The sequence below is a fragment of the Crocodylus siamensis genome, chromosome 1, assembly GCF_052110815.1.
Source record: "Crocodylus siamensis isolate JL-2025a chromosome 1, ASM5211081v1, whole genome shotgun sequence".
NCBI lineage: Eukaryota > Metazoa > Chordata > Crocodylia > Crocodylidae > Crocodylus > Crocodylus siamensis.
Genome location: NC_143395.1, coordinates 97,502,918 through 97,527,230, shown reverse-complemented (window position 1 = coordinate 97,527,230; position 24,313 = coordinate 97,502,918). Strand labels below are relative to the sequence as shown.

Genomic DNA, 24,313 nt, shown 5'->3' with positions numbered 1-24,313 from the left:
ACTGATTACAAAACAAACTTTTATTATTATTTATGATTACCAGCTTCCTTGCGCTCAGAGCTAAATCATCAACATGCAGCAGCAATTGACCAGCTAAGGCATAATCATCAACAAGAATTGGTAGCTGCTAAAATGGAACTTGACAGAAGCATAGAACTTGGAAGACGACAGGTAAATAAGCATTATTGGTAATTAAGTGTAAAATTATGAAATCAGTATTTGTTGTCTGTTCTCTGAAGTATAAGGCTATTATAAATTAAGATGTTTAATCTTTGGATAGCAGCTGAAGTCAGTACATAGTACATCCTCTAGCTTGCCTAATCTGCCCTGTTCCTTCAACAGATTTAATTAGAAGTTGGAAAATAATTCCCAGTTTATGTCTGTAAACTATATATACATTGAAAAATTATACAGTCATTCTGAGACCTCAGCAGCTATAGTCAGAGTGCAAATATTGTTTTCCATTAAAGTTAATCTAATAGCCCTCATCTGCTAGCTAGAATTTAGAAGGAAACTACTCTTTCTCTCTGAAGCAGGCTGCAGGGGGGAGAGTGAGTAGACTCTTTGCTAGGAAGCACTAGACCCTGGTTCAAATTCTGTCTAAGCATGGGAGACCTAGAACCCACTCTCCTGCTCCCTGGGCAAGTGCCCTAGGCTGCTGGGCTAAAAGAAGTCCATGTTACCTTGGGTAGGTAGGGGTGAAGGGTGATCCTGTTCCACCACAGGGGGAAATGTAATCCTGAACTGTGCTTAACTGCCAAAACCTGCAGCTAAGTGGCTATGTATCCAACACTTAAGCATATGAAAGCTAAACAGGATCTGTCCATTAGGCTGCTCACAGATGTTAAAAAAAAGAGAAGTGGTGCTTTACTTTAAACTGGGTGCACTCCCATGCTAAGCCCAGCGCATGCCCAGAAGAGGCAGAGTGTTTGTTAGACCTGGCTTTCCTGATGTCTGTATAAATTGGACACTTTAGTGGGTTTTTTGGCACTTTTATCTAATAGGTGATTGAGTCAGCTATAGCTAAAAGTACCAAAAAGCTCCGCTGATGTGCCCGATCTATATGGATACTGCAAAGGCAGGTCGAAGTAATGCGCTGCTGCTTCTGCTAGAGCACGCTTTGTGGAGGTGGGGGTGGGGTTAAGTTTGAAAGCAGCCTTAGTGGCTAAAAAGAAGGGATTCTTTAAAGCTGTTCTCTCCCCCCATTTTCTTTTGGAAACTGAAATGGAAATGATAAATCAGATCCCAGTTCAGGTCTTAAAAGTAAAAATTAGCTATAAGACTACCCAGCCCCTTTTGAACTGCATTAACTACCATATTTAACCAAATCCAAGACAACTCTGAATTTAAGATGACTTCCCCCACCCCCCAAATTTGATCCTATACATGGAAAAATTATAAAGCTTGTTATAATTTTCCATATATAGAATCTAATTATGGGAAGATAATCTTATTTAAAAATTATGGGAGGGTCATCTTATTTAACAATTTCTTTGCCTCCATTTTTCTGAGCAGGGACCCGGTCACCCCTGCCCCACCCCCCCAGAATCCCCATAGGTCCCAGGGGAGGTGCACCCAGGCCTAGGGTCAGTGAGGACCTAGTCAGGGAACTTCTGGAGGGACTGGACGTATTTAAATCAGCAGATCCTGACGATCTCCACCCCAGAGTGCTCAGGGAAATAGTAGAGGTCATGGCAGGACCCCTGACATGGCTTTTCAACTGGAAAAGGGCTAATGTGTTTCCCATTTTCAAAAAGGGAGGAAGGAGGACGCAGGAAACTATAGGCCAGTTGGTCTTACCTCAATCTTAGGCAAGCTGTTCAAGAAAATTATTCTGGCACACATCCAGGAGGGGCCAGCAGGGGACTGCATGCTTAGGGGCAACCAACACGGGTTCATCAGTGGCAGGTCCTGTCAGACCAACCTGGTGGCCTTTTACAATCAGATCACCAGATCATTAGATGCAGGGGTAGCAGTGGACATAGTCTTCCTGGACTTCTGGAAGGCTTTTGACACTGTCTCTCACCCTATTCTCATTAAGAAACTGAGGGAATGTGGTATAGACACCCACACATTCAAATGGGTCACCAGCTGGCTGGAGGGCCGCACCCAGAGGGTGGTAGTGGATGGGTCCTTCTCAACCTGGAAGGACGTGGGCAGTGGGTTTCCGCAGGGCTCAGTCCTCAGGCCCGCACTGTTCAACATCTTCATCAGTGATTTGGACGAGGGGGTAAAAAGCACCCTGTTCAAATCTGCTGATGACACTAAGATGTGGGGGGACCCAGTACTCTTTCCTGCCATGGCAGGGGGTTGGACTAGATGATCTGCTCAGGTCCCTTCCTACCCTAGAAACTATGAAACTATCCTGGGGAAGCTTTTTGAGAGAGTTTTCCTGGCACATGTCCACAAGGGGTTAGCAGGGGAGATTATTCTTAGGGGCATTAGAGGCAGGTCCTGTCAGATCAACCTGGTCACCTTCTATGACCAGGTCACAAAATCCTTATACGCAGGTGTCGCAGTGGATGTAGACTTTCTGGACTTCAGGAAGGTCTTCAACACTGTCTCTCACCCCATTCTCATTAAAAAACTAGGGGACTGTGGTGTCAACACCTACACAGTCAAATGGGTCACTAGTTGGCTGAAGGGCCACACCCATAGAGTGGTGGTGGACAGGTTATTTTCAACCTGGAGAGATTCCAGTGGGGCTCCTCAGAGCTCAGTCCTCGGGCCTGCACTGTTCAACATCTTCATCAGCGACTTGGACGGGGGTGTAAAAAGCACCCTGTTCAAATTCGCAGATGACACTAAGATGTGGAGAGAAGTGGACACGGTAGAAGGGAAGAATAGGCTACAATCAGACCTAGACAGGTTACAAGGGTGAGCAGATGAGAACAGGATGGGTTTCAACACTGACAAGTGCAAGGTGATGCACCTGGGGAGGAAGAACCAACACCATACCTACAGGCTGGGGAACTCCCTTCTCATCAGCGCAGAGGCAGAAAAGGATCTTGGCATCATTATTGATGCCAAAATAAACATGGGCCAACAGTGTGGGGATGTGATCAGGAAGGCTAACCGTATCTTGTCATGCATCCACAGATACATCTCAAGCAGGTCCAAGGAGGTGATCCTCCCCCTCTATGCGACACTGGTCAGGCTGCAGTTGGAGTACTGTGTCCAGTTCTGGGCGCTGCACTTCAGGAAGGATGTGGACAACATGGAGAGGGTCCAGAGGAGTGCCACCCACATGATCAGGGGTCAGCAGGGCAGGCAGTATGAGGAGAGGCTAAGGGACCTAAACCTATACAGCCTCCAGAAGAGAAGGCTGAGGGGGGATCTAGTGGCCATTGACAAACTAGTCAGGGGGGACCCAGCAAGCATTGGGGGAGTCCCTGTTCCCCTGAGCACTACCAGGAGTGACTAGGAATAACAGTCACAAGCTGGCAGAGGGTAGATTCAGGCTAGATATCAGGAAGCGCTACTTCACTGTCAGGGTGGCTAGGATCTGGACCCAACTTCCAAGAGAAGTGGTGCTGGCTCCTACCCTGGGGGTCTTTAAGAGGAGGCTAGATGAACACCTTGCTGGGGTCGTTTCACCCCAGTACTCTTTCCTGCCATGGGAGGGGGTCGGACTTGATGATCTGCTCAGGTCCCTTCTGACCCTACCAACTATGAAACTATCTTAAATTCATCCCTCTGCTGCAACAGTGGCAGGAGGGAACATGGTAGGGAGACAGACAGCAAGAGAGTTAAATGGCTTGACCCCCCACCTCTTGCTCCTGCCAACTGTAGGACCTGCCTCTGCAGGACCTATATAGATCAGGCACTTCAGTGGGGCTTTTTGGCACTTTTAGCTATAGCTGACTCAGTCACCTAAAGTGCCAAATTTATACAGACATCAAGTGAGCCAGACCTAACTAACATGCTGCCTCTTCTGGCATGCACTGGGCTCAGCACAGGAGCCCAGTTTAAAGTAAAGCACCACTTCTCAGGGAACTGATGAGCATAATTCCCTTTGAGGCCAGTCTGAGTGGGAGAGGAGTCCAGGAGAGCAGACTTGAAAGAAGCCTTACTGAGGATGCAGGAACAAACCATCCTGATGTGCAGGAACACTAGCAAATAAGGCAGAAGACCATCTTGGCTTGGCAGGGAACTAACTCTTCAGGAAACTAAAACACAAAAAAGACGCTTATAAGAAGTTGAAACCTGGCCAAACAACTAGGGAAGAGTATAAGGATATTGCTTGGGCATGCAGGGATGAAATCAGGAAGGCCAAAGCCTTGCCTTGCAACAATTGGAGTTGCAGCTAGCAAGGAACATGAAGGGTAACAAGAAGGGTTTCTAAAAGTATGTCAGTAACAAGAGGATGATCAAGGAAAGTGTGGGTCCCTTATTGAATGAGGGAGACAACCTAGTGACAGAAGATGCAGAAAAGGCTGAAGTGCTCAATGACTTTTTCACCTCAGTCTTCCAGACAAGGCAGGCTCCCAGACTACTGCCCTCGCAGCACAGTTTGCGGAGGAGGTGAGCAGCCAACAATGGCAAAAGAACAGGTTAGGAACTATCTAGAAAAGCTGGATATGTACAAGTCCATGGGGCCAGATGGGATGCACCTGAGGGTGCTGAGGGAGTTGGCCAGTGTGATTGCAGAGCCACTGGTCATCATCTTTGAAAACTCATGGCGATTGGCAAAGGTCTCGAATGTTTGGAGAAAGGTAAATATAGTGTCCATCTTTAAGAAAGGGAAGAAAGAGCATCCAGGGAACTACAGACTGGTCAGCCTCACCTCAGTCCCTGGAAAAATCATGGAGCAAATCCTCAAGGAATCCTTTTCTAAGCACTTGGAAAAGATGGTGATTAGGAACAGTCAGCATGGATTCACAAATGGCAGTCATGCCTGACCAACCTGATTGCCTTCTGTGATGAGATGGATGGCTCTGTGGATGCAGGGAGACCAGTGGATGTGATATACCTTGACTTTAGCAAGGCTTTTGATATGACTGATAACATTCTTGCAAGTGAGCTAAGGAAGTCTGGATTGGATGAATGGACTGTAAGGTAGATAGAAAACTGGCACATTACACATGTGTCTGTGCAGTTCTCTTCACTTTGGGCAGCTGCCCAGGCAGAGCACATCCTACTGAGCACACAGTGTAGCCAAGTACAGGCTATACTATCTCAAAATGTGTTAAGCGCCCTAAACTGCAGTGACATGGCTCTGGACCAGGATCCATCCCTAAGTTTATGGACAGACAAATTATACCAAGATAAAGGCGGGGAAGGGATTTACTTTGTATCAGCTGTTTTGCACAACTCAATCATGTGTCCATTCCTATCCTGGCAGTATGTGGAAGTTCAATCAGAGCAGCTTGCCCCTGAATAAAGCAGGATGAGGCAGAGTTTTTATTGGTAGCATTCTGTTTCCAGTTTGGGAAGGAATACATGTAGAGTATGTCTTGGACAATATCTCTTATTAATAAACTCTTTAAGAAGTATTGAGACATGTTAACTGTAATGCGTGATGACATGTTGGAGAGAGAATACTTTTTAAACCTTCCTTTCTGTTACTGTTGCCCTTCATTAATCACTCTGCTGCTTAAATTTTAAGCTCTTTGGGAGTGGGACCATGTCTTTGTGCATATTTGTACTGTGATCAACATAATGAAACTAAGCTCTTGATTTGGACCCCTGGTTCACACAATGAAAAAATGGTCTTGGTCTTCTGTCTTATTTTGTTTATCAGTATGTGGATAATAATACTGTACCCTTGCACTCATTACTTAAACACTGGTAATGGGAAATAAAGAAGAAAAATCATAATAAGATGGAAAAAGTAGGGTATATTATGATCTCCGACAAGTAAGTACTATACATCTGGAAGAGGAATCCATTCAAGTATCCTTTACACTTGTTGCTTGTCTGACAGGAAAAGGAATTTTTGTGCCGAATATCAGATCTACAGGATGAGCTGAGACACCGAGATCATCATATAGCTGAACTGGATAAAGAGATTCTTAATCTTCATGAGAATATAAGTGCCCTGACCAAGGAACTGGAGTTTAAGGGGAAAGAAGTTCTTAGAATACGCAGTGAATCCAACCAACAGATCAGGTATGAATTTTTCCTACCATAAACTAAAATTTTTTTTGTTACTAATCTCAGTGCCTGCTGTTTATGAGCGATACTTGCCTCTTTGTCTTGTTAGGCATTTAGTTATGTAATAGTATGATTTGCCCTCTGATAGAAAATGCTATTACCATGTATAGCAGGAGTGGGCAAAATGTGGCCCGCAGGCCAGATGCAGCCCACCAGGCCATTCTATCCAGCCCGTAGGGCCCCTACAAAATTTAGAAAATTAATATTTATCTACTCCTGGCTGCCTGTAACGTGGCCCTCAATAGGTCGCCAAAACTCAGTAAGCGGCTTGCCGCCCAAAATAATTGCCCACCCTGATGTATGGTAAAGTAAATGTGTATTAGTCAGCTGTGATTTCAAAACATTTTGCTTATGGTAATTAAAATTTTCCTAAGTATTGTTTAAAAATCATTGGTTTTTATTTATTTCAAAAAGCATTAAAGGAGATGGCTTTTCCATGAAATAAACTAGAAGATTAGAGAAAATTAAGCAGCAGGACTTGTTGATTCAGTAATTCCGTTCAGTGTTGTTTGGTACTGTGCAAAAAGTCATTACAAACCTGGCAGAAAATCATGACAAACAAAACAGACTAATGTTAGAATAACTTTTTTTTAACAAAAAATAAATTAAACAGGATGCATGAGCAAGATTTAAGCAAGAAACTTGAGAAAGAACTGGATGTCTTGACAGCAGACCACATCAGAGAGAAACAAAGTATGCTGGCAGATTTTAATAAGACCCAAGAGCTGCTCAAGGAAATTAATTCAGCTTTACAAATTTCGTAAGTTCTGTTGCATTAAAAAAAAATTCATATATGGCTGAGTTTGAGTGAAGAGTAATTCATTATAGTGTCCAGTAAGTTGTTGGAGGTACTTGGAAAGACACACACACACAAATACCACACTTAAATACATCGCTTAGTCCAATATTCTTGGCACACCAGACATTCACACAGACTTCACTGGAATTTTTTAGATAATTTTTTATAGCATTAGGCCCAAAGATAAAGAGTAGAAAAAGCAACAAAAATATTTTTAGTTCTTAATAATTCAGAGGGAACATATTACTTGTCCTTTTATACAAAAGACAGGACATGTTTCACTTTCTCGGTATTAGGGCTGTGCGACACTTCGGTAGCTGGCTCATTTCGGAGGAGATTCATCCCAATTCATGGGCCAAATATCCAAATCTGAATCGAATCAGGAAACCAAGTTAAAGCTCCAAATTGATTCTAAATATCCCGCCAGGCCATTCTACCCAGCCTGCAGGTCCCCTAAAAAAATTAATATTTATCTGCCCCTGGCTGCCTGTCATGCGGCCCTTGATGGCTTGCCAAAACTCAGTAAGCAGCCCTCCATCCAAAATAATTGCCTGCCCCTGCCTTAAAGGGCTGTAGTGGACAATTGTCCTTTAAATGAACACCCTGTTAAGTAGTAGGGTATGGAAAAGGTTACATGTTGATAAAGGAAATATAGGTTGGATCAATAGACCATAATGTGGATAGAAAACTGGCTGGATCATTGGGCTCAAAGGGTAGTAATCAATGGCTCAATGTCTATTTGTCAGACAGTATCAAGTGGAGCGCACCTAGGGTTGGTCCTGGGATTGGTTTTGTTCAATATCTTTATCAATAACCTGGAAGATGGGATGGAGTGCACCCTCAGCAAGTTTGGAGGGTAGTGAAGCACTGAAATGACAGATGACACCAAGCTGGATAGAGTAGTAGATATCCTGGAGGGTAGAACTAGGATTCAGAGAGACCTTGACAAATTGGAGGACTTGGACCAAAAGAAATCTCATGAAGTTCATTTAAGAGAAGTGCAAAGTCCTGTACTTAGGATGGAACAATCCCATGCACTAGTACAGACTGGGAACTGACTGGCTAAGCAGCAGTTCTCCAGAAAAGGACCTCAGGGTTACAGAGAACAAGAAGCTAAATATGAGCCAACAGTACTCTTGATGCAAAGAAGACTAACGGCATAGACAACTGTAGGACCATTGTAAGAAGATTGAGAGAAGTAATTATTCCTTTCCATTCATCACTGGTGAGGCCACATCTGGAGTATCATGCCCAGTTTTGGGCCCCCCACTACAGAAAAGATGTAGACAAATTAGAGTGAGTCCAGCAGATAGCAACGGACATGGTTGGGGGCTGAGGCACATGACTTTTGAGGAGAGGCTGAGGGAATTGAGCTTCTTTAGTCTGGAGAAGAGAAGACTGAGGGACTGTTTAATAGCAACCATCAGCTATCTGAAGGGTGGTTCCAAAGAGGATGGAGCTAGACTGTTTTCAGTGGTGGCAGATGACAGAACAAGGAGTAATGGTTTCAGGTTGCAGCAAGGGAAGGTCTGGGTTAGATTAGGTTAGTTTAGTTTAACTAAATTAGGTTACTTGGGGTTAACTTTCTCACTAGGAGGGTAGTGAAGCACTGAAATAAGCTACTCAGAGAGGTTGTAGAGCAGGGGTCAGCAACCCCTGGCACATGTAGCACACGAGGCCATTTTGCTTGGCATGCCACAGCACAGCTGTTTGGAGCCTCCCAGCTGCAGCCGGCCCAAATTCCGGGTAGCTGCTGCCAGCGACAGAGCCTGCGTTGCTCCCAGCAGGGCTTGCAGCATCCCAGTTTCTGGCCAAAAAACATTGCCTACCCCCGTTGTAGAGTTTCAATCCTTGGAGGTGTTTAAGATCCGGCTAGACAAAGTGTTGGCTGGGATGATGTAATTACGGATGGCTCTGCTTAGAGCTGGGTTGGACTAGATGACCTTGTGAGGTTCCTTTCAACCCTAATTTCCTGTGATTGAGCCCATACTTTCAGCAAGCACTTGGTGAGAAGGTTAGTGGTAGCAAAATTATCTTCCTGAGGATAAAATCTTTCCGGGGCATAAAGGCTCATGCCGGCACTTAGAAGTGTTATTTTCAGCTAGCAGTTTTAATTATTCGTGCCATTTTACACAAAAGATATGATATATGATATACCAGCGTAGCCTAGATCTATACCATACTTGTCTTAAAAAGGAAATACAGGGCAAGATTCTTGGCTGAATTTAAACTCTTGTCATGTACAAAAAGGTGGGAACTAGTTATGGCTCTAAAATCCTGAGTCACCTGGTTCCTATATGATTGATAGTAGGACCCTTATCATAGAATCATAGAAGTAGGGTCGGAAGGGACCTTGTAGATCTTCAAGTCCGACCCACCGCCTGGGCGGGAGAAAAGACTGGACTCAAATGAGTCCAGCCAGGTAGGCATCAAGCCTCTTCTTAAAGACCCCCAGGGTAGGAGCCAGCACCGCTTACCTAGGAAGTTGGTTCCAGCTCCTAGCCGCCCTAACTGTGAAGTAGTTCTTGCGGATGTCTAATCTAAATCTACTCTCTAATAATTTGTGTCCATTGTTCCTTGTCATGCCAGGGGGCGCTAGGGGAAACAGTGTCTCCCCTAAACCCTTCTGGTCCCCCCCTAGTGAGTTTATAGACAGTCACCAGGTCCCCCCTCAGCCTTCTCTTGTGAAGGCTGAACAGGTTTAGGTCCCGCAGTCTTTCAGTGTAGGGTCTGCCCTGTAGTCCCCGGATCATGTGGGTGGCCCTCCTCTGGACCATTTCAATGTTGTCCACGTCCCTCCTGAAATGGGGTGCACAGAACTGGATGCAGTACTCCAGCTGTGGCCTGACCAGTGTCACGTAGAGGGGGAGGATCACCTCCTTGGCCCTACTTGAGATGCACCTGTGGATGCATGACAAGGTCCGGTTAGCCCTGCCAACCGTGACCTCTCATTGTCGTCCCATGTTCATCTTGGAGTCAGTAATGACTCCAAGATCCCTTTCTGCCTCCGTGCTCTCAAGAAGGGAGTTTCCCATCTTATAAGTGTGCTGCTGGTTACTACTGCCCAAGTGCAGCACCCTGCACTTGTCAGTATTGAAACGCATCCTGTTTTTCTTAGCCCACCCCTGTAACCTATCCAAGTCTTGCTGCAGTCTTTCCCTCCCTACTAGCGTGCTCACCTCACCCCAAATTTTGGTATCATCAGCGAATTTAAACAGGTTGCATTTCACCCCATCATCCAAATCGCTGATGAAGACATTGAACAGTGCAGGCCCCAGGACCGAGCCCTGGGGGACTCCGCTGCCCGCTTCTCCCCAGGTCGAATATGACCCGTCCACCACCACCCTCTGAGTACGACCCTTGAGCCAATCTGCAATCCATCTGAGTGTGTAGGCATCAATGCCACAGTCGCCTAGTTTTTTAATGAGGATGGGGTGGGAGACGGTGTCAAAGGCCTTGCTGAAGTCTAGAAAGACTACATCCATGGCAACACCTGCATCCATTGCCTTTGTGACCTGATCATAAAAGGCAATCAGGTTGGTCTGACATGACCTGCCCCTAATGAAACCGTGCTGGTTGCCCTTGAGCATCATCCCTAAAGCCAGCCCATCACAGAAGTGCTCCTTGAGGATCGTCTCAAAGAGTTTCCCAAGGATAGAGGTAAGACTCACAGGCCTATAGTTGCCCAGATCCTCTCTCTTCCCTTTTTTGAAGATGGGGACCACGTTAGCTATCTTCCAGTCATGTGGCACCTGGCCCGAGCAGCATGAGCGCTCGTAAAGCCGTACCAAGGGCCCTGCAATAACCCCAGCCAGCTCCCTCAACACCCTGGGGTGGAGAGCATCTGGACACGCTGACTTGAACATGTCCAGCCCCTCCAGAAGCTCTCTAACCCGGTCCTCCCCAACCTGAGATCTGGAGGCGTTCCCCTTGAGTCCATCTGGCATCACAGCGGGGAAGTCCCGGTCCCTGCACAAGAAAACAGACATGAAGAATTGGTTAAAGAGGTCCGCTTTCTCCTCTGGCACAACTACCAGATTGCCCAGCATACTTTGCAGGGGCCCCACATTACCTGGTGCCTTCTTCATCCTCCCTCTCCCTATGTATTTGACCAGTTCAGCCACCTCCCTGCTGGGTGCCCCTCGGGCCCCGGGAGAGACACGCCTGGGCCAGGGGTTAGCGAGGAGTTAGTTAGGGTACTTCTGGAGAGGCTGGACGTGTTCAAGTCCGTTGGTCCAGACAATCTTCACCCTAGGGTTCTACAGGAATTGGCCGAGGTCATTGCGGGACCCCTGGCGCAGCTCTATGAGCACTCGTGGTGCTCTGGTGAGGTGCCGGAGGACTGGAAGAGGGCCAATGTGGTCCCTATCTTCAAAAAGGGAAAAAAAGAGGACCCGGGAAATTACAGGCCAGTTAGTCTTACCTCAATCCCGGGTAAGCTCTTTGAAAAAATTCTCCTGGCACACATCCAGGAGGGCCTTGCAGGGGAATGCATGCTCAGGGGCAACCAACATGGGTTCATCAGTGGCAGGTCTTGTCAGACCAACCTGGTGGCCTTTTACGATCAGGTCACCAAATCATTAGATGCAGGGGTTGCTGTGGATGTAGTCTTTCTGGACTTCCGGAAGGCTTTCGACACTGTCTCTCACCCTGTCCTCATCAGAAAGCTGGGAGACTGTGGTGTCGATGCCCACACGGTCAAATGGGTCGCCAACTGGTTGGAGGGCCGCACCCAGAGGGTGGTAGTGGATGGGTTCTTCTCGACCTGGAAGGACGTGGGCAGTGGGGTTCTGCAGGGCTCGGTCCTCGGGCCCGCACTGTTCAACATCTTCATCAGTGACTTGGATGAGGGGGTAGAAAGCACCCTGTTCAAGTTTGCTGATGACACTAAGATGTGGGGGGATGTGGGTGCACTAAAAGGGTGCAATAGGCTACAAGCTGACCTTGACAGGTTGCAACGGTGGGCAGAGGAGAATAGGATGGGGTTTAACACTGATAAGTGCAAGGTGTTGCACATGGGGAGGAAGAACCGGCACCACACTTACAGGTTGGGGAACTCCCCTCTTGCCAGCACGGAGACGGAAAAGGATCTTGGAGTCGTCATTGACTCCACGATGAACATGGGCCGGCAGTGTGGGGAGACAGTCAAGAAGGCCAACCGTACCCTGTCATGCATCCACAGATGCATCTCGAGCAGGTCCAGGGAGGTGATCCTCCCCCTCTATGCGGCACTGGTCAGGCCGCAGCTGGAGTACTGCGTCCAGTTCTGGGCGCCACACTTCAAGAGGGACGTGGACGATATGGAAAGAGTTCAGAGGAGGGCCACTCGTATGATCAGGGGTCAGCAGGGCAGGCCTTATGAGGAGAGGCTACGGGACCTGAACCTGTTTAGCCTCCACAAGAGAAGGTTAAGGGGGGACCTTGTGGCCTGCTACAAACTGGTCAGGGGGGATCAGCAGGTATTGGGGGAGTCCCTGTTCCCCCGTGCGCTGCCAGGAGTGACCAGGAATAACGGTCACAAGCTGGCGGAGGGTAAGTTTAGATTAGATATTAGGAGGCGCTACTTCACAGTCAGGGCGGCTAGGGCCTGGAACCAGCTTCCAGGGGAAGTGGTGCAGGCTCCTAGCCTGGGGATTTTTAAAAGGAAGTTAGATGAGCACCTTGCCGGGGTCATCTGACCCCGGTGCTCTTTCCTGCCAAGGCAGGGGGTCGGACTAGATGATCTACCTAGGTCCCTTCCGACTCTAGCTACTATGAAACTATGAAACTATGAAACATTTTACAGAATCAGGACATTGGCTGCCATGTTTCCCCTGCTTTACCTGTGGCAGGTTAGGCTGTTAGGTCTTTGTTGTATCAGGGTTGAGGGTAATCTTATTTAGAGGTTAGATTGTATTTATATAGAATGGTTTGGCTAGGGCAGATCCTGCCTCAGACAGGGGGTTGGACTAAATGATCTCTGAAGGTCCTTTCCAGCCCTATTCCCTATGACTCTATAACTGTACCATGTAAGTACAGTGAGTAATGGACTTAGTGAATTGGAAAATCTAGTTCTTAGTAATTTAATGGTGGTATTAGTAAGCTATTTTGACTAGATTCTATACTATGATATTCACAGAAACTGGCTTATGAGATGCATGAAAATAAAATGATAGCTGAGCCTAACTCTGGGGATTTGTATACAATAGTTTAATCCAGCATAAAATTTAACAGAGTCTATCAACAAAAATAAAACAGCTGAGTGTATTTAAATGTCTGTGATGCTTAATCAAAAACTTTTTTTGCAAATCAAGATGCAATCGTGTTTTTGAAATTTTAAAATATTTTGTCTAAATATGTTTATTCTCTTTAAATTAATTATTTATGGGCACAAATGATGTTAGTTGGTATTAGGCCTGTGTGAAGCAGCTAGTAGTTGCTTCAGATTCCACCAATTAGGGGGACAGTGATTTAATTGGGTGATTTGAATCACTGTCCTGAATCAATTTGGCCAAAGCTCTGAATCACCCAGGCTCATCCCCCACCCACTCTCCCAGCCTGGCCGGGCAATGGCTGCCCTGCCCAGCCCAACTCCTGGCACTTTGAAAAAAAAATAAAGCCCTGACTCACTGGGTACTGCTGGGCAGGGCGGACAATCCCTGCTGCCCCCCATGCCACTGTCCCAGCCCACCCCCCCCATGGCTGCCCCACCCGCCCCAGCTCCGGCCCTTTAAGGAAAAAAAAAAAAAACCTGAGAAAGACCCCAGACTCACCATTCCTGTCAGGTGGGAAGTGATCCCCGCTGCCCCCTGCTGCATAGGGACTCTTACACAACTCCCCCACCCCCAAAGCCTCAAGGCCTCTGCAGGAGCAATGAGCCTTGGGGCTTTTCTCATTTTTTTTTTTTTCTTAAAGGGCCAGAGCGGGGGGTGTCTGGAGGAGCAGGAGGGGTTCGGGAGGCTCGTGCAGAGCCCCCCATGCAGCGTGGGACAGTGGGGGGCAGTGGGGATCGCCCACCCACCTGGCAGCACCCGGTGAGTCAGGGCTTTTTTTACAGCACCAGGAGCTGGAGCAGGCAGGGCAGCCATGAGGTGGGCTGGGGGAGCAGGCAGGGGATAGGGCCTGGCAGGGGCCTCCCATGGTCCCCTCCCCCAGCCCCCACTTACCATCTCCTAGTCCAGCTGCAGCTCCCTTTGCTGAAGATTCGGAGAGCTTCAAATTGATTCAGACCTTTTAATTGGTCCCTGATTTGATTTGGATTTGGAGATTAGGCCATTGAATCACCACCAGAAGCTTTGCACAGCCCTAGTTGGTATGCTCACTCTAATTCTTTCTTCCATTTTATGAGAATTACATTATTTGAATTGGAAGGTCATAAATTCATGATTGCACACCCCAAAAAGAAGTGTTCTGCAGACCAAAATATGTGGCCTCTTTTATGCAGCCCCCCAGAAGCTGTGCATGGTGCCAGAACAGAGGCCAGTAAGTTAGTGATTTGGGGGGAAACTTAGTTGCGTATTACGCAGAGTTGCAAATGAAATGAGTCCTTGCATGTATTGCTATTACTCCCTGTCCTTGTAACCTGGATCCTTTTTTCTTGCCTCAGACCATGCATTCTATGTTAGTTGCTATATCTCTCGTCATCTGCCAGAGGTAGTTATAAGGCTCTATAGTCACTCATTATTAGAGACTTCTACTAGCTGGTGAAAGTTCTCCGTGTTCCTGTACCAGTCACACTAGAGGTCTTCCATAATGAAGCTACAAGGAGGGAGACTATATCGTTGAATCATGTGACCCCTTTAACATTTTTCTTCCATCTGTTAGTGAGAGGAAATATCCTTGTGTTAAGTCATGAACAGATTCACTAAGCATGCTCAATTTACCCCCTCATGTTATTCTTATAAATTTTAGGTGTACGCGTGTCAAGATTATAAGACTGCTTCTGAACAGAAAATACTGCCTTAAAATAAAAAAGTTATATCTATCTCAGCAAGTTTTGTGAAATTAAATTGACACCGACTGAATACCTTAAGTTGTAATTTTTCAGGGTTTTTTCTCCTAAGATTCTAAAGTCTGGGCCTATTTTGAAACTTAGGACAGTAAACTACATGAAAGTTGAGTTTGACAGAAAAGTGTTTCAGCAGTTTTCTACTGGAAAATATTCAGCATCAATTAGGAATTTGAAAATTATGTTTTAGCAACAAATGGTGTTTTGAGGTAGTTTCCTGAAAACACTTTAAAAACTTTATCTTTTGCTAAAAATATAAAGATTCTTATGCTGTTTCTTCTATAACTGTTTCCTAAATTGGCTGGCTTGTTTCAGTTTTCTCCTTTAATGCTTTCCCTTCTGTATTTCCAGTTTCTTCATATTTTTCTCAACCTAATCAACTGTTATTTTCCTCTTGAAATGCTAATATCCAAGTATTGATTGCTTTTCTTGCAGCTAATTACTTTATTACCGTGTCTAATGGTGCTAAGTTGGTTTTTCGGCCAGGAATTAGTTACTAATTAGTATTCACCATTCTCGGATATCTTTGCCCCACTCTCCTCCACATCAGCTGAGAAAGATGGTGCCAACCCTGTTTGTCTGTCTCTGTTTCTCTCTCCAATATATCTATGCACCTCTTTATAATCTCATAATGTATTAGATAAATATCAGGCCTCTTGTTTTTGCTCAGTGCCTAAGAACAAGTCAGCCAAGATACATTTTGATCACTACTCAAAATTCAAGTGAAATTAGATTAGTTACTCCTGTTCTACTACATGAGAACTAGTTTTTCTTAAATGCATCCTGTGATTCCAGTTCATTTATTTTTCCTTGCTCAAAGGGATTTTCAGTCCAGTCCCAACCAGATTTCTTTAATGGTACTGAAGGTTACATGTACAGAGTTTTCAAAATCTTACCCAAAATGTTATTTGGTACAGCAAGAGAATAGTCTTATATGAAATCCAAACTTGTTAAAACCTCTTTAATAATTCAGATTCATGTTCAAATTGAAATTTTAATGTGTGAGATGAACAGTTTCCTGTTTTCTATTAATTGCATATCCTATTGTACTGATCAAAAATATGACCATATTCATTCAGTTTTTATTTGTATTATATTAAGTTTAAGGTGTGCTATTTCTCTCCTATAAAGTTTAGAAGAAATGGAAGAAAAATATCAAAACAGGGAGTCAAGACCAGAAGATTTGCAGCTTATTGCAGAACTGAAAGATCTGATTGCAGAGAGAGATCAACTCATAAAAAAACTGATTGTAAGGTTTTTGTTTGCTTTTGTTTTTTTGTTTTGTTTTTACATATTTTAAGTTTTGCAGGATATAAACATGTCTGGGGAAAATTGTTCAAAACGGACTTAATATGCACATGCTAATATCCCAGTGACTATAATGGAGCTGTCACAATTAGTAAAGTTAAACATATACATGAACTTTTGCAGGATTGGGCATGATACTGTAAACTGAGGAACTGGGACCTACAATTTTCAACTGCTTTTCAAAACAAGTATGGAAATGCCCATGCACTAATCATTAGGCTTTGGGGCAAACAAGAGAGGGTCCTCCTTCCCCCATGTTTGCTGAGCAGCAGTTTTGGAACTTTTGCTCGGGTTCATGTGTACAGAATCATGTACCTGCTTTACCAGAGCGCAGCTTCCTGCACATGCTCAGTAGCTGTGCAAATGCATAAGCATATATAGTAAAATCACTTGCTGTAAGTGTCCCAAATGGCAGCTACGTGGCTTGGATAAGTGCAATTTGAACATATACAATGAAATAAGATTCTGTCCAGAGTCTCCACATCTCTTAAATTAAATCCACAGCAATAGGATATTCTGATGTTCCTGATTCAGAAACAAAAATTGAAGACTGAGGTTCAGAATAGTTATCTGGTTATAATTTAGACAGTACAAAAACTAGAAATTAAGTATTCTGAGTCCTTGCCTATGTGTATAGCCCACCAGACTATGTTTCTTAAGGGTGAAATAAAACCAACAGAATCCTATAAATGTAAACTATTTGGTATTCCTTTAATTGCCTGTGGTATGCCATAAACATACATTTTAAATAGAAATTTAAAGGAATTCATAGAAATATAGGTTACTTCTAAAATATTTAGAGCTAATTATGTTTGAAACAGTTTTTTATACATGGATGGTTTTTAGCTAATTGCAAATGCATGAACAGAGGTTCTAATTTCTTGCTCTTCTTTGTTAGGAGGACAAAAAATTCTATCAACTGGAACTGGTTAACAGAGAGACTAACTTCAACAAGGTCTTTAATGCAAGCCCTAACGTTGGTGTTATTAATCCACTGGTGAAGGTATGCTCCACAAGCTTTATTGCTAAAATGAAAAATAAGTCTAAATTAATGTATGGTAGAAAAATGTCTAGAGACCAAACTTTGAATGGTAGTGTTGAAGTGATATTGTAGTCTTGATGGCCCAGAAAATACTTGAGACGGGAGTTTTTTCTGTGATACCTGTTATCCCAGCCATGTAGTCGTTCCAGTAGATTTAGGCAAGCTTTCAGGTATCATGGTGCTGTTCCTCAGGTCTTTGGGAGAGAAGCAGGCACAGCAGAGCTAAATAGATAAATCAATAAGAAATAAATAGTAACAGGATGTATGATAAATGATCCGGTAGCCAACTGACAAGAGATCTGTAGTAAAAACCTGATGAGTGAAAAGCAGCATCATTTCAGTAGGTTGTTATCAAGCATGAAATGAAGAGATTAGCAGGTATCAAGTAGATTATAATGGACCATGAAGTCATATCAGTGGTTCCTAGTGTCCAGGAAACTAAAGAGTTTTTGCTTCCAGACTCATCTTTTGAAGGTGTTTTGTAAATTTTTCTTGAACATGAAAACTGTGAGGTCAGACAAGAAGTGATTATTCTGTGAAAAATGTTTTTCTGCTTGTGTTCTGGTGTCTCTGGCCTTTATCATTTTTGAGCAATAACTCTATCTGGTCCATAGTTTTTGTCTAGTTTCACTCGCATAGTTACCAGGGCTAGGGACAGACATTAGACATAAAGTGGTTTAAGTGATAAGAAACTGATTTCAGCCTGTAACAGAACAGATTTTCGGTACACATAAACCAGTTTGAAAATGGCTGAAACCAGTTTGAGATAAACCTGGTTGATTGTAGCATCAGACTTAACTGATTTGGGTCAAACCATTTTATGCAATGTCTGTCCCAGACCCCTTGCTGGTTTAAGTTAAATCAAACTCCCCCAGCGTCCCAGCATGTTTTCTGGCTGGGCAGAGCTCTTGGCTCCACAGCAGGGCTAGCCCCTCTCCTCTGCTCCCTGGCTGCAGCTCTGGCAGAGACTGCAGGCATCTGCCAGCTCCCCCACTCCCCTCCCCATCCTCTCTGCCTTACAGACACCTCTCAGCATTAGTTAGCAGACCACATCCTGGCTATGGTCCATGTTGTGGCAGACGGGACAAAGACAGAATCAACAGGTAAATGGTAATGTCCTTCTGTTGTATTCTTAATGTGGTGATAAACACTGTATTATCAATTGCCTGGTCAGGAGGGTGGGAACCCCTCCCTAATCAGAGCATCCTGTTGGGGCCTGGCCACCCCTTCCCCCTCTGCTCAGTACTGTGGAATAGAAGAGAAGGCTGCTCTAGCTTCCCCTGGCTTCTAGCCTGAGCCACTGCAGGCATGTGCCTGCATATCTGGGATGTCTGTCTAGTTACAAACTGATTTAGTCTAGCCAAGTTAGACTAACCTGCAAAGAATTAATCAATTCAGGTTCAGGCGTTTTGAATGTCTGTCCCTAGCCCATGAGGGCATTTAGTGTACTAGATGAGGTATATCACATTCCAGGATAGATATGTATATGATCCATAGATTCTGATGGTTTTATTGTGGGGAGTGTTGCATGTAGTGTTAGTAGAGATGAGTTGACAGGTCTTGAACTTGTTTTGAGACAAGCTTGGGTCCCTTTTGGTTCCTTTTGAACAGTGGGGAGTTTGGTTCTGATAATGAGTTGGGCAAGGTTGGGAAGGTGTCTGAAGGCTAGGAACTGAGAGCAGTTGCAGGCTTAGTGGAACTTTGTCTCTCAAAGTATGGTCCTTTTCAAATATAGGTTGTAATTCTGATGACCCTTTTTATTGATTTGAGTGTGGGATGATAGGTGGCAACCAAGGGTTGTTAGTCAAGTTTTTTTTCTTGTATTGTAGGAGATTATTGCAGGGCATTTAGACAGTACACTCAAAGATACAGTCTAGTTCTCTGCTGGAGTGTGCTGGGTTGCTGGGTAAAGACAGTTTTCAGTTTGTCAAGATGCGTCTCATAGGTATTCTCAGAGGAAATGCCATGGTACATAAGGGACTGACCATAGAATACTGCTTACATAAGTGCGGTCATCCGTGGGAGGGTTTTTTGGTTGGATTTTTTGGGGGGGGGGAGGGGGGATTGTGTTATCTAGAAAGTGGATGTTTCAGTGAAGGAGCATTTCAGAGAGAATTTGATTGAAGGGTGGTACTTGTTAAGCCAGTGGTACAGGCCATTATGCAAGTCCAGATAATAAAAATGTCATACATGCAGTGCAGGTATAGTGCAGTTTTGGTGGCGAATTTTTCTAAAAATTTCTCTTCCAGGTGGCTCATGAAGACATTGGTATATTGTAGAGCTATCTTTATGTGACTATAGCTGTACCCATGGTTTGGAGGAAGTGTAAGTTGTTGAAACTGAAGCTGTGGCTGAGGATGGAATGGATGAATTACGCAATATGTTATGGTTGCAAATACGAGTGTAATCTATTTCCTTATAGATATTTCAGGCAGGCAGCTGTGCCTTCATGGTGTGGGATCTTAGTGTATAGGCTGATGCCATCCATGGTTGAAGTACGGTCTTCTCAGGGAGGTGATTAATGTTCAGGAACTTCTTGAGGAAGTTTGTTGCATCTTGCAGAGAATTAGCTCTTTAAGTGACAGGTGGTTTCAGGATGGTTTTTACGAATCCTGATAGCTCTTCAGTGAGGATACCACAGTTGGATATGATGGGTCTGCCAGAGTTACCTTTGTAAATCTTTGGGAGCATATAAAATGTTCCTGGGGTAGGAGAGTGGGCAATTAGTAGAAGTATTTTTTTCCTGAAGCTAGTCTGGAAAGGATTTAATAATATTTTCCATTTCCTGCGTAAAAATGGATGTGGGGTTCTCCCAAAGATCTTTATAATAGTGTCAGAGAATTGTCTGTTTGGCTTCATTGGGGGCATCCAGACAAGTGCGCATGTGCATCTTGCAGTGTCTCAAACCCCTTTGGAGGTGCTGCAAGACTCATGTTTAGGAACAAAAAAAACGTTCCCTGCACTGCATATTTGCAGTGCAGGGGCAAAATTAGACCCCTGAATATCCAGGGGTCAAAAAAAAACATGCCGCAGAACAGAGGGGCAAGGCATGGTCCCAGAGGCAACCCTGGAGTTGGTCCTAAAGGAGAGATGCTCTGGTTTCTGGCCAGAGCATCTATGTGGTGCTCCTGCTGCCTCCAGCACTGTCAAAGGTAAGTTAGAGACATGGCGTCAGGTATTTATGGGCGTGGGTGGGTGTGAGGAGTGGCAGGGGGATCTCAGGAGTGGAGGGGGTTGTTAGAGGCTATGGGTAGTGGCAGGGGGAGTTGAGAGTGGCGGCAGCTGTTGTGGGAGTGGAGGGGGTTGTCGGGCTATGGGTAGTGGCGGGGGGGAGTCGAGAGTGGCAGCAGCTGTTGTGGGAGTGGAGGGGGTTTTCAGGGGCTATGAGGAGTGGCACAGGTTGTCGGGAGAGTGGAGGGGGTTGCAGGGAGTGGTGGATGGGGATGTGGAGGGGCTTGAGTAGGGGCTGCCACATGCCTGCCCTCCCACCCAGCCCCTGAGGTGCAGGCAGCATGGCTGTGGCTGTGCTACAGGCACAGCGGGCAGTAATGTGGCTCTGTGAAACCTGGGCCATACATGCTGAACGGCCCCGGCCCTGCCCGCTAGTGCATGGCCTTGGATGGGCTGGGCTGGATCCATTCAGCATGTACGGGACCCAGGTCACAAAGCACCACATTGCCACCTGCTGTACCTGCAGCAGAATCACAGCTCCATACCCCACTGGCCCAACCCAACTGATCTAGACCAGGCTGCACAGCTAGCATGCATTTGCATAGGAGCCATGCCTCCCAGACCTGCCCATCCCACTCCAGTGTAAAGCCAGAGCCACACCAGGCCAGGTCCCACTGTGCACGTCCTCCTCGTAGGCACCATGGGGGAAGCAGCACTGCTACCGGAGGCAGGTCCTGGCGCAGTACGCAGGGATAGCATGCTGAGTCAAGCCAGGTCCTGCCAGCACTGGGGCAGCTCGCACTGCCAGGCCAGGGTGGTTCCACAGTGGCAGGACGCAGCAGAGTGCACAGGAACCGTGTGTCGTGCTGAGCCGCATCCTGCCATCATAGAACCAGCTTGGCCTGGTGGTGCGAGCAGCCTCCGTGCCGGCAGGGCCTGGCTCTGCGGGACACAGTCCCCACAAGTGGCAACTGCCCCCCACACTGGTGAGTGGTACCAGTCTTCAATGAGTGGCACAGGCAGTGCCGACTCTGAGCTGCTCAGGACCATGCTGCACCGTGGGGGGATTAGCAGCAGCAGGCTCTGAGCATCCCACTCCCGCTGCTGCTGCAGGAGGTAACTTGTGGGCCCTGCATGAGAGGGGGGGGCTGTGGCCCTGCAGGGTGCCTAGGATCCTGCAGGGGGAGCTGTGGCCCTCCAGGGTGGAGCTGGCACCCTGCAGGGGGGGTAATCCTTGTGCTGTGTGGTGGGGCTGCACCCTGTGGGGGCCAGGGGACACTCCTCCTGAGCAGCTGCTTTACAAGGTCCCCCCACAATCACCCCACACCTAGCCACACACTGACCCATATCCCCCAATATCTCTCCATACCCACCCACACACCTTCCCCAACACCCCTTCTCATGTTCCTCCTACAAACCCCACATTCCCCCATCACCCACCCATCATGTGAGAAGAAAACCAAAAGCACACATCAACACACAGATGTTTAGAATTAATTTTATTATAAGAGACACTGGTAGACTTCCAGATTGCTTTAACATTGTAAATATATTAATAAAGCATTGCCCAGCTGATCTCTCCCTCTCTCTATGTAAGTGGTCTTTTGTTCTAATTGTGGAAGAACATGAATTTTGGGGGTATTTAAATAAATGGATTTGGGATGCTGCTGTAGCAGTCCAGCTGACACAAGGGGCTAGTGTCCCCAAATACCAATTGGCCAGGCCCCAGAAGCTCCTGAGAAGGAGTAGGTCTGAGCTGCTTGCTAGGGCAAGTTTTTATATTGCTGAGGCCAACAAAGGGCAGCTTTTTACACTGGTAGGGCCAGGACAGGTGCTGGCCCCAGGGTCTAGCTCCCCCGGCTGCAGATCCAGAAGGAGCCAGGCAGGGTTATTTTGCCAAGTGCCACAATTTGCCCCACACCAAAGTACATGTCCGGGCACATGAAGGACACATCTGAGGGGCACAGTTGTGCTGGCAGCAGGGGGAATGTGCTGCCAGTGGTGGGGTGATGAGCAGTGCCTTTTTGTAAGAGGTGCGGTGCATGTGCACCCCCGTACACCCTCCATGTGTCCCCTCTGCCTGGGCACATGCACAGAGGCAAAAAGCCCCAGCTCAAATTTGCACCACTTCTATTTGAGCTGCTGCAAGCTCACGTGCTTGCATGTGTGGACATGCCCACTGATGTATTTTTCATAGACATTTGGGCTGGAAGGGATCCTGGAGGATCAGAGTCCAGGCCCCTGCCCCAGGGGCAGGAAGTCAGCAGGGATCATAGGATCCCAGCAAGATAAGCATCCAAATGCATCTTGAAGGTATTCAGAGTGGGTGCTTGAACTTCCTCTGGCAGCAGCCTATTCTAAACCTTGTGGGCTCGGACAGTAAAGAAGTTCTTTCTTATGTCCAGCCTGAATTGGTCATGGCGGAGTTTGTGTCATTCAATCTTGTCATCCCTTTTGACAATTAAGGATGAAAATAGCTCCCCCTTTGACTGCTGGTTTGGTTACTGTTTCATTGTTGGATCTTAGGAGCTGCACGGCTTTTGTCTCTGAGATATAGAGACTGTGGTGGTCCTGGCTTTTGTTGAGAATTTCAGTGTTAGCTTTCTAAGGAAGCAGGAGCAGGAATGGAGCAGCAGCAAGACCGTTCAATTTGTCCACCAGCCACACAAATGTAATCAACAGCAATGAGTCTTCTACCCCTTCCCTGAAACATGGGAAGAATGTAATGTGTAACAGGGAGAAAAGGACCTCTCCCAGGCTTAGGAGAGAGCATAAAAACCCCAGGTGTTATAGGAGGAGCAGTAGGAAAGCATGGGGGGGAGCAGAACTGATGCAGGTATAGGAGGGCAGATCAAGCATTTTGCAGGCCTGAACTGATAAAAGTTGCACATTAACCAGTTTAAGTGATCAGAAACTGGTTTAAACCTGTAATAGAACAGAAGTTCCGTTCATAGAAACTGCTTTCAAAATGACCAGAACTGGTTTAAGATAAATCTGAATGGATATAGTATCAGACTTAACTGATTTATGTTAAACCAGTTTATAGAATGTGTGTCCCAGATCCCCTCCTGATTCAAGTTAAGTCAGTCATCCAGCATCCCAGGATGCTTTGCAGCCCTGGGCTGCAAGCCTGGATTAACCCTTCAGCAGGCCCTAGGCAAACAAATGTGTGGGCCTTAGGCCAGCCGAGACCCCCATCCCTGCTCAGAGCTGCCACTTGGAAGCAGCCACCACAGCAGCAAAGCCAGGAGAGAGGAAGGGAAGCGGACAGGGCAATTCATTCTGCCTGGGCCCTGCCCCCACAACTCGGGGACTTAGGCAAGTGCTTAGTTTGCCTATGTGTTAATCTGGCCCGACGGTGCTGTGCTGCCTGCTCTGGCAAAGTAGGCCAGGCCTTGCTCCCTTGCTTTAACAGAGCTGGGGCAGTAAAACCTCTCTGCTCCCTAGCTTCTGCCTGTGCCTGGCAGCCTGGAACAGGGCCAAGCCCTGAAGGACCATTTGAGGGGTGGGAAGGAGGAATCCTCTCTCTGCACCAGGGGTGGGGGATCCCCTACTGAGGCTCAGGGATCCAGCTAGGGGGACAGCAAGGGATTGTGTGTGTGGGGGGGGGGGGGGAGGTGCTGGGCAGCCAATCAAGGATGAGCCCTGCTCACCTGCATTCAGGTATCCTTGGCAGTGGCCAGCAGGCTGGGGGTGTGCTGTGACTGTCTCTAATTAGCCTAGAGGGTCAAAGAAGTGCAGGTGAAAGACATTTTGCACCTTCTTAAAAAAATAAATAAATAAATTATTGTACTTTCCACATTTGAGGGGTTGGGCCCATTGATTATCACACATGCAGGGAAATGGGAAA

General features: G+C 46.3%; 1 protein-coding gene across 4 annotated transcripts in view; it reads left to right on the top strand.

Annotated features, from left to right (window-relative positions):
- The window catches only part of FAM184A (family with sequence similarity 184 member A), a 215,369-nt gene that overhangs the window by 172,750 nt on the left and 18,306 nt on the right, over window positions 1–24,313 (top strand). For 2 of the 4 annotated variants that reach the window (XM_090038652.1, XM_090038643.1), the window contains 5 exons: window positions 44–171; window positions 5,927–6,111; window positions 6,770–6,916; window positions 16,074–16,191; window positions 17,149–17,253. In XM_090038652.1, the coding sequence (XP_089894778.1) occupies window positions 44–171; window positions 5,927–6,111; window positions 6,770–6,916; window positions 16,074–16,191; window positions 17,149–17,253 (683 nt within the window). The remainder of the gene's footprint in view (window positions 1–43; window positions 172–5,926; window positions 6,112–6,769; window positions 6,917–16,073; window positions 16,192–17,148; window positions 17,254–24,313) is intronic. The other 2 variants (XM_090038672.1, XM_090038662.1) reach the window with 1 other exon arrangement.